At 52.5% G+C, this 16,435-nt stretch overlaps 1 protein-coding gene and 1 pseudogene across 2 annotated transcripts; both read left to right on the forward strand.

Annotated features, from left to right (window-relative positions):
* The first annotated feature begins 5,201 nt into the window (after positions 1 to 5,201).
* Positions 5,202 to 7,476, forward strand: LOC123068895 (F-box/LRR-repeat protein At4g29420). Of its 2 annotated transcripts, none has more exons than XM_044491578.1 (2): positions 5,202 to 5,706; positions 6,411 to 7,476. In XM_044491578.1, the coding sequence occupies exons 1-2, from the start codon at positions 5,214 to 5,216 to the stop codon at positions 7,250 to 7,252; spliced, it is 1,335 nt and encodes a 444-aa protein (XP_044347513.1). In that variant the 5' UTR covers positions 5,202 to 5,213; the 3' UTR covers positions 7,253 to 7,476. The 2 variants fall into 2 exon arrangements, with proteins under 2 accessions (XP_044347513.1, XP_044347514.1); XM_044491579.1 differs by having other exon boundaries at positions 6,915 to 7,476.
* Positions 7,477 to 11,759: 4,283 nt separating this feature from the next.
* LOC123068896 (F-box/LRR-repeat protein At4g29420-like) lies at positions 11,760 to 16,315 on the forward strand (annotated as a pseudogene).
* Positions 16,316 to 16,435: the final 120 nt, after the last annotated feature.

Genomic DNA, 16,435 nt, shown 5'->3' on the forward strand with positions numbered 1-16,435 from the left:
TCAGCCCCACCTGCATCCCTGCCATGTTCTCGGGGTTTGGCAAGGTGCTGGAGATCGACCCGCTGGTGCTCTCTGGCAGGGAGCTGGCCACGGTTCGCGCCGTGGTCCTGCTGAAAAACCCGCGGAGCGTGCCCTGCGACGTCTGGCCCCTGGGCGGCCGATGGGGTGCACGCATTGTTGCTGTTCGCCCCGTCCGTGCGTGGAGCCGCGACGACTCCTTTTCGGCGGACGGGACCCTTCGTCCCTTTCTTCGCCGAACCGCCTCCTCCGTTCACGCACAATCGGGCGGTCCTCCTTGGGCAGCCGGTGGGCGCGCGGGCTGGGAGGCCCGCTCCCATGCATGCTCTCATGCACGTAGGCCGCCGCGGGGGCGGGCTCCGGCTCTCCTCCATGCTGCGACTCTTGGGCGCCCCCCCTGTCCGGCAATGCGCTGCAGTGCCTCCCTGCACCTTCCTCGGGCGCGGTGACGCCGCCTGCCTGCGCTGCGGCGGGTTTGGGCGGGCGTCCGTGTCCAGTGGCCGCTCTAGCGTGACGCTGGTGGACATCGAGGAACCTGCTGCGGTTGTGGTTGCGCCCCTCCCCGAGCGTCGCCGGAGTGCCCGGATCGCCCGGGACGAGCCATCCGAGTGGATGGGTATGGAGGAGAAAGCCATGCGTCTGCGGGCCCTTCGCGACGCCCTCTCTGGCTGTTTGCCTCGCCTCAAGTCCAAGGTGGCGAAGGACAAGATGCTAGACGGCGTCCTCAAGCCACTGAACTCCATGGAGGCGGCTGCTCTACGTGTGTCGGCGGCCATCCCGCGCGCTTCGGTGCCCTCGCGTGCTGATGGTTAGGGTGTCTCCCCGTCTTAGCTCCGGCTTCCGTCGCACGGCTGCGCCTGTCCCCCCCGTCGCTGCTAGCATCGTTAGGATGCATGGGCGGAATATTATAGCGTTTGTGCTGCGCCGCCTTGTCGTTTTCTTCTGTTCCTGCAACCATTGCTGGTCGCTGAGGGCGCGTGATGGCCGTTCTGCTGTTGTCGGTGCCCAGTTATGTAATGGATAATCCTCCCCACGTTAAGTTATCTTTCTTGTGCTGGAATGTGCAAGGGCTCGGGGGCGTCGACAAGTGCGACGTGGTCCGAGATTCTATCAACACGGTGGATCCCGTTGTCGCCTGTATTCAGGAGAGCAAGTTGTCGGAGTTGCCTATGTCTAAAGCTCGTTCGTTCCTTCCTTCTCGCCTTGACACTTACGTGACTAAGGACGCTGAGGGGAGTCGAGGTGGGATTGTGACGGCTTGGAACAGCCGGGTATTCACGCTCACTTCCTCCTCGACGTCTCGCTTCTCTCTTACCTCTACCCTCGCCTCTACGACGAGCGCTCTCTCTTTCACGATCACCAACATTTACGCGCCCGCGGATCACGCCTTCACGGCTGACTTCGTCGATGATCTCATCGCGGTTGCCGAAGCCGTCTCGGGTCCGTGGCTGCTGCTTGGGGATTTCAACCTGATCCGGTTTCCTCATGAGAAGAACAACGATCGGTTCGACGCCCCCCGTGCGGCGACTTTCAACTCTCTGATCAACACCCTTGCTCTTCACGAGCTGGCTCTGACTGATCGTCGGTTTACCTGGACGAACAAGCGCGACCCCCCTACTCTGGCTCGCCTTGACCGGGTCCTCTTCGACTCCGCCTGGGATGCGGCCTTCCCAGACTCGGCTTTGACGTCCCGTCCCCGTCCTACCTCGGATCACGTTCCCCTGGTGGTGGAGGCGGCGACCACTATTCCTGCTTCCTCGCGTTTCTTCTTCGAGAGCGCTTGGCTCTGCAATCCTCAATTCCTCCCCTTCACTCTCCCCTCCTGGTCTAGCGTTGGTGACGAGCGGTGTGCTGCGGAGTCCCTGGCGGCTCGCAAGAAACGGTTCAGGGGCTCGGCCAAGGTTTGGAAAAGATTACACAAATTTATTCCTTCCTTTGATAATGACTGCAAATTCGTGATTGACTTGGTGGACTTCTGGGAAGAATGCCGCCCGTTGACCTTTGCTGAGTTGCAGCTCCGAGGCGACTCCAGGCTCGCGCTTGCCGACTTGATCAGGCGCCAGAGCTCGTACTGGAAGCAGCGTGGGAAGTGTAGGGCGGTCTGCGAGGGGGACGAGAACACCAGTTTCTTCCACGCGAGCGCCTCCAGTCGTTGCCGAGCCAACATGATCCGTGCCCTTGATGTGGGCGGGGTGATGGTGCTCGACCACGCTCGGAAGGCGGAGGCGCTGCTCTCCTTCTACTCCGAGCTGCTGGGGAGGGCGCGTCCCTCCGTCTGGCGGTTCGACCTGGCCGCCCTCTACCACGACGCCACTCGGGTTGATGCGGCTGCCCTAGAAGCACTGTTCTCGCCTGACGAGATCAAGGATGCGGCCGAGCTCCTCGATCGGTCCAGCGCAGCTGGGCCGGACGACCTGGGTCCCGCTTTCTACCAGGCCGCCTGGGACACCGTCTCCGGTGACCTCCAGCGCCTCTTCGCCGCGGTTCACGCCGGGACTGCGAACCTCGACGCCATCAACCGGGCGTACATCGCGCTTCTGCCCAAGGGCGTGGGGGTGCCCACGCCAGGCGCCTTCCAGCCCGTCTCCCTCCAAAACGGGGACGTCAAGATCCTGTGACGCGGGCTCACCTCGAGGCTGCAGTAGCAGATCGGGAACATCATCGACGTCGACCAGTCCGGGTTCCTGGCGGGGAGAAGCATCTCCGAAAACTTCGTGTACGCCACCAAGGTGATCCAGTGCTGCCATCGACGTAGTGCCCCCGCCCTCGTCTTCAAGCTCGACTTCGCCAAGGCGTTCGACTCGGTCGATTGGGGGGCGCTCCGGCGCATTCTCGAGGTGCGCGGCTTCCCCGTCAGATGGTGCGCCTGTATGGACTTGATCTTTCGGTCCTCCCGGTCGGCGGTTCTCCTCAACGGGGTGCCAGGGAGGTGTTTTACGGTGCGCCGCGGGCTGCGCCAGGGGGACCCGAGCTCGCCCTACCTCTTCCTCATTGTCGCTGACGTCCTGCAACAGATGATCCGCCAGGACGGCGAGCTTCGCCACCTGCTGGTGGAGGGTGCCCCCCCTTTGGTGCTCCAGTACGCCGATGACACGTTGGTCATCCTCAGGGCGGAGTGTGGCGCGGCCGCCCGCCTTCGCCGCATCCTCGATGATTTCGCGGCCGCGATGGGGCTGGACATAAACTTCTCCAAGAGCACGCTTGTCCCCATGCACGTGCCTCCGGAGGTGTTGGAGGAGGTCGTTGGTGTGCTTGGCTGCGCCGTCCAGGGGTTCCCGCAGGCCTATCTCGGGCTTCCGCTATCGTGGGAAAAACTCACCTTCGCCGACTTCCTCCCCATGCTTGCAAAGGTGGACAAGTACCTGGCGGGCTGGCGGGCTCGGCTCCTCTCCCCTGTCGGGCGGCTGGTGCTGCTCAACGCGGTGCTAGATGCCCTCCCAACGTACGTGATGGCGGCCATGCTCCTTCCTCCGGCGGTGCTCAAGAAGCTAGACTCGCTGCGCCGCGCCTTCCTCTGGAATGCGGCCGACCGTGCCACCGGCGCGCAATGCCTCGTGGCCTGGGAGCGGGTCTGCCGAACCAAGGAGGAGGGGGGGCTCGGCGTTCGGGACCTCGCAACGCAAAACAAGAGTTTGTTGGTCAAGATGCTGCACCGTCTTCACGCGGCTCTCACGTCCTCGCGATGGGCGGCGTGGGTGTGGGTGGGGCTGGACGGGCACTCCCCGCTCTCGGCTTCGAGTTCCAGGTCGACCGGCGAGCACGCCCGGGCGCTGTCTAAGCTGCTCCCGCTCTATCGGAGTTTGACGACGGTCAAGGTGCGGGACGGGCGGCGGACGTCCTTCTGGTTCGATCGCTGGCTGCCGTGCGGGGCGGTCGCGGCGGCCTTCCCCGCCCTCCTTTCTCACGCCACGGACTCGGAGGCCACTGTGTGGCAGGTGCGCGCCCGCGGCCTGGACCGGGTGCTCGTCCCCAGGCTCACCACCGCCGGGAGAGCTGAGTGGGACGCCCTCCTGGCGTTACTGGTTGAGGTTCGGGAGTCCCCTGGCGACGACGAAGGATTCCCCGTGCTGTGCCGGGGCGTGGGCGGGGGCGTCGCTACGGCTGCCGTCTACGCCCTTGAACGCTTCGGCGGCGCGCGGGCCTCCTTCGCGGACTTCATTTGGGGGTCCGTTGCGCCGTCCCGTGCCCGGTTCTTTGGGTGGCTCCTTGTGCAGAGGAGGATCCATACGAGAGATGTCCTGCTCCGGAAGACTATTGTGGCGGCTGTGGAAGCCTCGTGCCCCATCTGCGTGTATGTGGTCGAGACGGCGGATCACCTGATCTTCGATTGCCCCTTTGCCCGTTCGTTTTGGCTGGCAGTGGGCGTGGAGGTGGTCGGGAGGAGTTACCAGGTTGGAGCACTTCAAGACGTGGACGTGCGGGGGGCGGCTGGTGAGGTTGCCTGCGCCTCCTTCACCCTCCTTTGCTGTTGGCAGCTGTGGAAGCATAGAAATGCCGTGGTGTTCCAAGGCGCCCGGCCTTCCCTGTCCCGTTTGCTCGGGTGCTGCCGGGAAGACTCGGTCCTTTGGAAAGGCCGGTTGAAAGTGGCCGACCGGACATGTGTAGAGAGGTGGCTCCGCGCGTTCTCTAGGGCGGTTTAGCCTTGGTTCTTTGGGTCTGGCGCTTGTGCCGCCCCCTTCCCCCCCTCTCTCTCCTCATCGCTCCCCCGTATGTGTAAAAACCCTGCCCCTTTCATAGGGGTGTAATGCAATAGAAAAAAGAAAAAAGATTCAGGTGGAGGGCTTCGCCCTCCCCCGGCGACCTTCAAAAAAAGAAGAAGAAGAAGAAAGATGACAACAGGAGCAACAGAGCGGAGAAGCGACCACCTCCAATGTTCATAGATATAAGATGTTTCAATTTTTTAATTGGATTTATATAGACACATTTTAGTATATTTGGTCATCCATTTTAGTCCGTACGTAACCCACGTTGAATTATTGAAAACATCTTATACTTGTAAACGGAGGGAGTAGAATACACTGGAATTTGTTGCGGATATTTTTGAAACATTTAGAGTATCTCGAGATTTTCTAGAAACTCTTAAAGTATTTTAAAACAAATGGAGCTGCTTTGACGCTTCAGCTTATCAGAGTGATGAAAAATAAAAATCTTTAAGTACTCACTCACCACACCAGTCTCTGGCTCTCAGCATCCACATGTCGGACGTCGTCGATCCCCTCGACTCCCTCCCCTCGGCGATCCTCGCCGATGTCCTCGGCCGCGTCGCGGACGCCGGGGACATCGCGGCTTCCCGCCTCGCCTCGCGCGCGCTCCTCGCCGCCTCGTACCAGTGCCCCCGCGTCCGCCTCAGCGCGGCCGCCCGCGCGCGCCGCCTCCGCGGGCGCGGGGGTGGGGATGGCGCGACCGCCTTCCGCTTGGCCGCCGCGAACGTCGCCTCGCTCCTCGGGCCGCACCTTCGCTCCCTCGCGCTCGACGCGTCCCAAGGACATGGTTGCCCCGATCAAGCGATTTGGGCGAAGCACGTGGAGTTCGACGATGCCAACGACCTGCACCTCACCAGCGGCGAGTCCGTGGCGGCGTGGGCGGCCACTGCCGCTGGCCCCGCCCTCCGGGAGGTGGACATCGCCGACTTCTGGCCGCAGTCGTGCTGGCGGAAGGCGGAGGCGCTGCCCGTCATCTCCCGTTTATGTCAGTCTCTCCCTCTTATCTCAAAATTACAAGTACATTTCGGTTGCAAATCCAAATTTGAGCTAAATTAACCTGTTTATATGTTGTATGATACGCCAAGTTGCTCTAAAGTTGAGTGTGAACATGTTGAAGAATTGATTTGCTTGATTAGTAAACTCAGTTTCTGGCTCAAGTGTGTAGCTATTTGTGCTGTGTAGAAATAACGCGGCCACTGGAAACGGGAGAATTTCAGGCTTGTATAGTGCATACAAGCACGGAGCAGAAAAACTAATCAAATGGTTTAGAAATAAGGATTTGATGGATTCGCCTCTCTTTTGCAATATGCAGGCGACCAGTTATTGTTAAGCCTGTTGATCATTGATTTGTGTCTTGTGTGCTGTTAGTTTTCAGTTAAGTATGTTGCTTGATTTTAACGTGACACTGTAGTAGATAACATTGGCAGGAGTTTAGCTTGTTCACTCCCATTCCCAGTTTTAACCAGAAAGTAGAACTTGTTTGGTTCGTAGCTGTATGGGAATTCCACTAACTAAGCAAATGTTGCTTGTTTCAGTATCTAGTAAATGACGATGTAATCAGAGATATATGTCATTTGTACATTCAAGGCCACACCCGCCATATGCACGGTCTTATAGTCTGTTTCATTCTACGATTCAACTGGTTAACTTGACACTGCATGCATCTCAGACTAAATTTTGGCCATGCAGGTCATAATCTTTCAACACTGAGGCTGAGAAAGGCATGGCTATCTGTTGATGGGCTCAGGATAATGCCAAATCTGACTCATCTGGCACTTGAGTCCATTAGATTAGATGACGAGAACCTCAGCACATTGAATGAGTGCTTCCCTTGCCTTCATACTCTCAATCTTATTGGAGTTGGGGGGCTCAAGAACCCCAAGATTCACCTTCCTCAGCTGACGAAATGCCACTGGGAGGTATCCGATGTTCCACGGTCTTTAGCTATCCATGCCCCTAACTTGGTTTATCTTGAGTTGAAATGTGTTCGACCAGGAATCCTCATTCTAAACACTCCATCCGTGTCCACTCTCAAACTCACCATTGATAAACTTGGCCCTACCGTCCAAGTTGATGGCCTTGTAAATCTGAAAAACCTTCGGATAGAGTCATCGGATCTAAATTCCCTCTTGAGGCTGTTTTCAGAGAGTCGAGATGTCAGGACACTAGATCTTGAGCTACCTGCTTTTGCAGGCCGCAATGAACTTTACGAAGCGGTGGAGCCAGAGCTGTTTTCAAGAGCCACCGAAGTGAAGCTGTCGCCGAGGTTTTCATATGAACTGATGAGGCGCATTGTGTTCTCCATGACCAGTTATGACTGCCGAAGCTGCTTGAGGAAGCTTCTGGTTCATATGCCACCATCTATCCTTACTACCTGCCCATTCATACCCTTGGTTAACAACTGCGCGCCATCGTGCGAGGTGACTGTTCTTTTCCATGCTGATTCCAGTGACGCCACTCGCCAAGCTGCAGCATCCTCTTGGCCGCTGCGTTTTCCAGAGATCACTTGGCAATGGGGTACTTGGCAGTAATCCTATATAGATACTTCGTTTGAAGATGATCAAGAGTCACAGAACTAGAAGTACCTGTGACACTTTTTGTTAACGAAACAGCGTCTTGAACAGTGTGAAACTGGGTTTGGCCATGACACATTTAATTTGTTGATGGCCTCAGGATGCCTAATGTGTGCTTATGTATGTTACGGCAGAACCATGGATATGATTATGTATAAGGCCTGTTTTGGCACCATTGTGTACATATGTTCCAAGATAAGGAGCTAAGTAATCATTCTTTGTCCTATCAAACCAAAACCATACATATTTGCACTTTATCCCTAAATCAGCGGCTAAGCTGGTGCGAGGTTTAGAAGGTACGCTTACTTCCTCACAGACGGAGGTGGAGGCACCCGTTGTGACTTATCATTTGGTGCACCTCTTAATGATTCTTTCGATCGTTCAACGCGATATCGAAAAAGTCTCAGTCAAACTCATCAAAACACTAAATTCCTGATATCAAGCAATATTGCTGAAGATGCTTGCTTGATGCTGGTTCTTTTCTAAATTGTTTTGTAGGCAAGTGTAACCCATGTATGCAAAGGATATATTTGGTCCATGTACCATGTAGCCCTACTAAAGGAAATGTGGGCCAGAATTGATTTGTCTTTTTTTCTTATCAAGCAATCCTTCATCCTCCAATTGGCCAAATATTTGGTGAGAATATGTGAGAGGGATGAGTAAAAAGGGCTGCCCGGTACACTTTGGGTTTTTTTGTCTGCAGTTTTCCCTTACATTTCTACAAGAGGCTGTTTTCACGACTCGAACCTGTGATCACTGGACCAGGACAACTTTGTTGCTGCGCCAAGGCTCGTGAGAGGGATGAGTAATAAATGCAAAAAATGTTAAATGGAGCACAAACTCCAATTTTGAACAATTCAAAAATCATACTTTTATGTTTCAAAAATTCTGAAAAGATACATATACCCAAATGTGTAACGTACATGTGTAAAAATTTTCATGGCGAAATACGTTGAAATGAAAACTACACAAAAATAATACAACAAATATGAGGCTTTTTAGCACAAACATAATACAACAAATATGTGGCTTTTTAGCACATACAATGTTCACTCTAAATACTATATGTGGTTTTTTTAGCACATGCACCGTTCACTCTCTTGTGCAGTTTGCAATTCAAGGTATCTCATAGTGAAAGTTTACACACATATACATTACATCCTTATATATGTTAATTGTTTTTAGAATTTTTTGAAACCTAAAATTTTGAATCTTTATTAAAAAAAACATCAGGCTTCAAGAAGACCATACTCCAAAACGCCATACCCCTCATTTGTAAGAGCATCTTCAGTCGGACCCCTCTTATCTTCCCTATATGTCCGGTGGACAGACCGATCACTGTCAGAATAGAAGAGAGAAGGAAAAAAGGTAACCCAACCGGACCCCCACTTTGTCCCATATGTCCAAGATGTCTGCAAACCATCGTATCCAACCCATATATGGGGAGGATATAAGAGCAACTCCAATGGGGCGATCTATTTTGCCCGTTTGGGTCATCCGGACACAAAACTCAGTCCAACGGGGCGACCCAAGCAGACACAATGTCCGCCTGCTGTCCGCTCGGACCCATTTTGGGCTCAAATCTGAGAAAATTTGGGTCAAAAGCGGACACAAAGCGGACGTTGTTTGTGCCCTCTTCGGCCCCCTCTGTCCGGTTGCATGTGTGGGCTGGCCCACTTGCCATCCACCCATCTGTCCCATCCCGTCTCTCTCCTTCTTTTTCTTCTCCCTCCCTCCCACCCGGACTGGGATCAGGTGACATGCGCTACGGTGACATGCACGGTGACATGCGGTCAAATTCAAATTTAAACATTGCGAAAAAATCTGAAAAAAATCATGCATGTTCACAACACATACTAAGATAACCCCTAAAAATTTCAGATCAAAATTCAAAACATACATCGAGAAACAAAAAAGAGAAATCGGTCATGAATAGTTCCGGAACGGTTCTCTGTAGACTATTCACATATGAGTTTCTCTTTTTTGTTTCTCGATGTATATTTCGAATTTTGATCTGAAATTTTTAGGGGTTATCTTAGTATGTGCTGTGAACATGCATGATTTTTTTTCAGATTTTTTCGCAATGTTTAAATTTGAATTTGGACCGCATGTCACCGTGCATGTCACCGTAGCGCATGTCACCTGATCCCAGTTATAGCTGGCCAAACGGGCCGGGCTAAACAAGCCAGCCCGCGAGCACGCCGGCATGGCCCGCCATGGGCCAGGCACGACACGGGCTAAACGGGCCGTGCCCGGCACGCGACACGCCTTGGGCCGTGCCTGGACCTGGAGCCTGCGCACGTGGGCCGGCACGACACGGCCCGTTTAATTTTTTATATATATTTTTCAGAATTTATATATATATATACCTAAAATATAGCCCAATAGGCCTAAAAACCAGCCCAGCAGGCTGAAAATGTGCAGCCCAGCGTGCTAAACGGGCCATCGGACCGGCCCGTTTACTAATCAGGCCGTGCCTGGGCCAGGGAGCAGCGCCCGTGGGCCGGCACGGCACGGCCCGGCTATTAAACGTGCCATGGCGGGCCGTGCCGGGCCAGGCACGATTAGCACAGGCCGGGCCGTGCCATGCCGGGCCGGCCCGTTTGGCCAGGCCTGATCCCAGTCCCTCCCACCCACCCCGCTCATCCTTCTTCGGTGCCGGTGCTCAGCCATGGTGGGCTTGTGCTCCTCCGGCGCCCGTGCCTGACTGCGCCCGGCCGCGCCCATCGGCTCGCCTCGCCCTGGCCTCGCCCCGCTGCGTCTGGCGTCGCCGCTGGACGCGCCAAGTACAGCTGGTGCTGCTGCCACGCGCGTGTTAGCTAGCTATGCATGCATGCATGCGTTGCTGCCCGTCGCGGGCGTGCTAGCTAGCTAGCTAGCTAGTCGCCGCTGCCCGTGCATGCATGCTAGTGCTGCGCCTAGCTAGCCAGCGGCTGGCCGTGTGTGATACCCGGACCACTCGCGCGGCGCACGGGCGAGCACCGGAATGTGCGATGTGGAGTACGGGCGGCAGCGGAGGCGAGCTCGCGGGGCCGCAACCGAGCGGCGGGGCGCGCAAGAACGAGCGCGGAGGACGAGGTGAGCTGCGGGGTGGGCGCGGCGTGCGAAGGAGCGTGGAGGACGGGGTGAACTGCGGGCCGAAGCAGCCGAGCTCGCGCGGCGGGCGAGGCGACGGAGGCGAGCTCGCGGGGCACGGAGGCGGGGCAGCCGAGCGCGCGGGGCGCGCAGGCGAGTCGAGTTGCGGGCGAGACGGCGGAGGCGAGCTCGCGAGGCGCGGGGACGGGGCAGCTGAGTGCGCGGGGTGCGCAGGCGAGGCGAGCTCGCGGGGCGCGGGGGCAGGGCAGCCGAGCTCGCGGGGCGCGGCGGCGGAGGCGAGCTCGCCCATCAGGTGTTCGACTGAATGCCGACGCGAAACACATAAAATGCGTCTGTCTCCCGTTGGGCGCACCTGCCGACCCAAATAAAAAAGCGGATGCGGACAGGCGGACGGGCGATCCAAATGGACAAAAAGCGGACAAAATCGGTGTCTATTTGGGTCGCCCCTTTGGAGTTGCTCTAAGGGCTTGCGGATGCGACAAGTCAATCCACCACGTAAGACGCGCCCAGCTTGGACCACCTTTCACCTTTATTTTCTCTTATCTCTTTCTCTCTCCCTCTCCCTATATATATCAGCACTAATCATATGCATGTGGGCGGATAATTTGGGGACGAAGTGAGGGACAAGTCTGCATTCATAAGTGACATTAACGCAGACACGTTTGAATTGTGTTCGAACGCGTCCGTAAACGTTTGAGGAGCCAAATTTAAGGGGTCCGGCTATAGATGGCCTAACCAATTTTTTGATAACAGGCTACGCAAAGGCCAAAGAAGAACTCCGAGAACTCGCTTGCACTTGATTTGGATAATGATGATGCATCAAGTGATGGAGAAGGAAAGTGAAGCCCCACCCATGCCCCGGTTGCTCCCTCCAAAAGAGCCATCGGAGGTGGAAGAAAAAAGGTGAAAGAAAAGGGAACAAAGTTGGGCGACAATGATATGAAAGAATCATTGGACGCTCTCATAATTGCAAGAAAAGAGGCGGCTGAAGACAGGAAAGCTTTGAAGTTGAAGCAAATGGACGCATTTGAATTTGGTATGTGGATTTGAAGTTAAAGTTGTATGTGCATTTGATGTTAATTTTGATATGTGCATTCATGTGTCGTAAAGTTTTAATTTACATGCAAAGTTCATGTCTGTGTTTCAATATGCATGCAATTTTGTTCTGGTGCAGATAGTGTAGTTGGTGCCCAATGTACATCATCTGTTGGAGCAAAATGGTGCCCTGTTTTACATCACCCGTTGAAGCAAAAAATGTTTAAGGTGATGCAAAATGCATTTTTTGTGGTGTAAAACTATTTTCACCACATTTTTTATAACAGTCTACCATTTTTCTTGGTTTGGGTGGACGCCTGGCATCCCACGTGGGTTTAGTCATTGCAGTCTCCTTTCTTCCCCAATCGCACACTCCCACTCAACAGCAGCCGGTCTCATTCATCTCTCCAACGGCGACGAATGCCGGCGACCCTAGCTTGTTTCCTCTTCGTCTTCGTCGGCGCTAGGGGCGTTCGGATCTTCGCACCCGTCGCCCTTGTGAGGAGCCTAGGCGTCGTCGCTCGGTCTCCGGGTTTCCCCCCACCGTCGAGTCTTCTCGGGCTGCTAGGTTTCCGTCCATCTGGTGCTTCGATTTCCGAAACCTCCTTCAACCTCCCCCTTCCCCCGACGGTGAGTTGGTAAACGCATTCACCGATCCACAGTCTCGACCACTTCCTGTTCTATTTTGATTTTTGACTGCGAGTCAAATGCCTTGTGCCCTTCCATATGCTATTTATAGGGGAGCAACAAATTTTTGCAATAATGCAATTTTACTGCTAACTCAGGGGACATTTGTTCGTGACAAAGGAACCTCAAGAGACTATTGTTCGTTTAAGCAAATGGAACCCCGTTAGCATCTCAGTAGCAATAGCTTTCTTACCATCCATTTTTGGGATTACGCAGGAATTTTGGTTACTCGTTTAACAAACTTGTGTTTGTTCTCCAATTGCCCGGCTATCGCTCTGAAGCAATTTAAGCAACTATGCACTTACCCCAGGTTACATTGTGTAGTATTTTCGTCATTTTCCAGCACAACTCTTGATCTTCATGCATCAGTTGAGTAATTTGTGTGTCACCCATTACTTGCATGCTTATCCTTGCCTATGACCGATAAATGTGATTGCAGTTCTATGTAATGATTTTGTCATAATTATTTTAAAAAATAAATTTTGTGGGCTGTAAGTATTTCGATATCTGCCACGTATCAACTGATTGTATATTTGTGACTCAAACTGACAGGATAGAGAGACCCCAAAACATGCATGCCGAGTTTTAGCTGTAAAGTTATCTGTGCTTGCTATGCTAATCTAAAAAAAATGTGGTTAAAAGGGGAAGTTCCCTCCCTTAACTGTACATTATTTAGGTAGAAATGAGACCTCTCTGCGGATCGAACGTGGGTAGGAGAGCTATCGGGTTCACTTTTTTTTTGTCTGATTGCTAATGCTAATCTAGGTTTACAATCTTCGTTTTACCTTCTTTCACATCTTCTTGCTTCACTTTTGTTATCGTCTGATTTTTTTTTCTGTATTTATTTGTGTGCATCATTTAGTTCCGAAATATATGATCTACTCCATATCGTGAAGATGCCGTCAGAGACAACTGAAGTTGATGCCGCGGTGCGGAGTTCTGTTGAATGTGCAGTTGGAAAGGTTATCTCGGCCGCAAAGTCCATGGGGCCAAATTCGTCAAGCCCCCAAGCTGAAACCTCCAACTCTTCTACTCATGTTAGTCTTATATTCAGAATATTTTCATGAGTTCAACTTTTTTGTTATACATATTTCTTACAGTTCTTCTTCTTATTTAATCAGGTGCATTCTATTATCAATTCGATTGTCGAAAAACATCGTGCCATCTGGGCCGAAGAGTTTGAAATAATTCAACAGAAACGTTTCTCCTTAATGGCAGCCGACTTTTCTGACGCTATTTCATCACTCGTGCGCAACTGCCAGACTGACGTGGATGCTTCTTTCCATCAAGTTCGAGACCAGCTATATCCTGTTGGTACAACTGAATATCAAGTTCCACGTCCTGATCAAGCTCCTGTCGATCTGGTCCGAGATCAGCAGAATCCTCCTGTTGCATCTGAAGTTCAGGTTCCAGAGGTTGTTCTAAATTCAATGGATGCTAAAGAAAGTCAAGCCAGAGTGTCGGATGATAATGTACATGTCTCTCCTGTTCTAAATTCAAAGGATGCTCAGGACACTCAAGTGAACGAGAATGTTGGCACCGAGGGTCTAGTCTCGGGTGATATCACACGCGTCTCTCCTGATCCTATTGAAGATCAATCTCCCAACTTTTCAAGAGGCATATGTGCTACTATCAGCGATGATCCTTCTCACTTGGAGAATGTTGCCGCTCCAACACCTACTGATGCTAATCTCACTGGTGGATCATTTGTAACACGAACCGTTGATAGAAACTCAAAACGGAATCATGATGAAACGGGAAACGGAAATGATGGGAAATGGAAAAGAAAAAAGAAAAGAAGCTGTTCAGCAATCCCACTTTGCAAACCTTCATCTGATCTCTCCCTATCCGATACCTCCATGGCCCACATGTCAGAGGCTGGCGACCCGTTCGAATTTCTCCCGCTATCAATCCTCGCCGACATCCTCGGCCGCGTCGCTCATACCAGAGACATCGCATCGTGCCGCCTTGCCTCGCGCGAGCTCCTCGCCGCGGCTTACCAGTGCCCACGCATCCGCCTCGACGCCTCCGGCCGAGCACCCGGTCTTCGGAAGGGTGGGGGAGGGGTCGAGGGCACCGCCTTCCACACACTCGCTGGAAACCTCGCGTCACGCCTCGGGTCGCACCTCCGCTCCCTTGTGATCATTGCGCCCGAAGGGCAGGGTTGCCCCGATGAAGCGGCGTGGGTGGAGGAGGGGGAGTTCGATGAGCCTGATGATCTGCATGTTACCAGTGGAAACTCCGTGCGGGCGTGGGCTACAACAGCCGCAGGACCTGCCCTCCAGGAGGTGGAGATCGCTGACTTCTGGCCACAGTCATGCTGGCGGAAGGCGGAGGCGCTCCCTGTCATTTCGCACTTCTGTCAGTCTCTCTCTGGCAATATTTATGTTCTCTGCATTGAAAAGTTGTTTCATTTCAAGGAATGTATTATCCTGCTAGAGTTAGCTTGTCACGTCGGAACAAGTTATTTAGCTGAAGTTATGCTCCTTATTCACAAAGCTTACTGTTTCGTGGTTGAATTATAATCTGTAATGCTCTAAAAAGGTTGTCTTTTAACCTGTGCTGTTCTAGAAACTTACCCGTTTGCTCATTTATCAATTTTGGGCTATAGAAATAATAATTACATTAGGGGGCTTGGTTTTTGTTAAAACTCTATTGCTCATTGGTTTGAAGTTCTGGGTCTCTTAGATGTCAGTTGTAGATTTTACATTTTTTAGAGGATCATGTTGATTTTGCTCTGTCTAAAGCTTGAAACCGATATTTAGGTAGATTACAGTGGCTTAAGATTTGGCTTACTCTCGTCCTGGCAGAACGGCAGCAACACAATTTTAATTACAGAGAACTTTCCAACCATTTTATTATCTTTGAAGGAAGATACACAAGTAGAACATTTTGGGGTCATAGCGCTGCAATGTGGAATCTCACCAAGTAGTGCTATTATCAGTTTATCACCATATTCAGATATAAATAATTTGTGTAGTTAAGGCTGCATCTGTCACACTAAGTTTGTGATGGTCTATTTGGTTCCAGATATTTACCCAGTTAATTAAACCCTGCTTGTAATGATCTGAGATTAAATTTTGTGTATGCAGGTCATAATCTGCTCAAACTGGGGCTGAAAAATGCATGGCTGTCTGTTGATGGGCTCGAGATAATGCCTAACCTGACCCATCTGACTCTTGAATTCATTAGACTCGATGACGAGGACCTGAGCAAGCTGAATGAATGCTTCCCTTGCCTTCAGGTTCTCAATCTTATCAGAGTCGGGGGTCTCAAAAACCCCAAGATTCACCTCTCTCAAGTAAAGACTTTCCGCTGGAGGTATCAAATGCTCCGTGTTCCTTAGCTATCCATGCGCCGAATTTGGTTCATCTCGAGTTGAAGTGTGTTCAACCAGATATCCTCATTTTAGACACTCCTTCCGTGTCTACTCTGAAGCTGACCATTGATAAACTCGGTCCAACTGTCCAAGTTGACGGCCTAGCGAGTTTGAAAAATCTTCGAATCGAGTCCTCGGAGCTGAACTCCCTCCTGCAGCTGTTTGCAAGTGATTGGGATATCAGGACATTAGATCTTGAGCTACCAGTTTCTGTGGACTGCATGGACCTTTACTATGAGGTGAAGCCAGACTACCTTGTCCAATTGTTCTCCAGAATCACTGAAGTGAAGCTGTCACCAAGGTTTTCATGTGCACTGATGAGCCTCCTATGCCTCTGTACGAATCATGAGTCTGCAGGCCGTTTGGAGAAACTTCTGGTCCATCTACCGGCATCGGACATCACTTCTTGTCCGTTCGTGCCGTTGCTTAGTGTGGGCGCGCCGTCGTGCGAGGTGACTGTTCTTTTCCATGCTGATACCAGCGATGCTGTTCGTCAAGCTGCTGCATCAGTCTGGCCACCATTTGTTCGGGGACTCCCAAGGTTTCCGGAGATCACATGGCGATGGGGTACTTGACAGTAACCCTTGTATCCATACTTCATTCGAAGGCTATCATGAATCTCAGAGCTAGCAGTGCCTGCGACACTTCTGTCGACCCATCACCGTCTTCGACAGTTTCTGAAGCCTGTTGGTTTGGTCATGGCACATTTGCTGATGGCCGGATGTGTGCCTACTATGCGCCGTAGCACTGTGGAAAAATGTTCCAACATGAAGAACTATATATGGTTGTCTTGCTAGATTATGTAGTACTATTTGTATGATGCATATGACCTGCTAAACAGTTTCTGAAAAGGACTGTGCTAACGACCAGTCGACTGGTCGTTAGCGACAGATCCGCACGACTCCCCTCGATGACTCCCGCTTCTCCCGTTGCGCACCCTCCCG

The sequence above is a fragment of the Triticum aestivum genome, chromosome 3B, assembly GCF_018294505.1.
Source record: "Triticum aestivum cultivar Chinese Spring chromosome 3B, IWGSC CS RefSeq v2.1, whole genome shotgun sequence".
Classification (NCBI taxonomy): Eukaryota; Viridiplantae; Streptophyta; class Magnoliopsida; order Poales; family Poaceae; genus Triticum; species Triticum aestivum.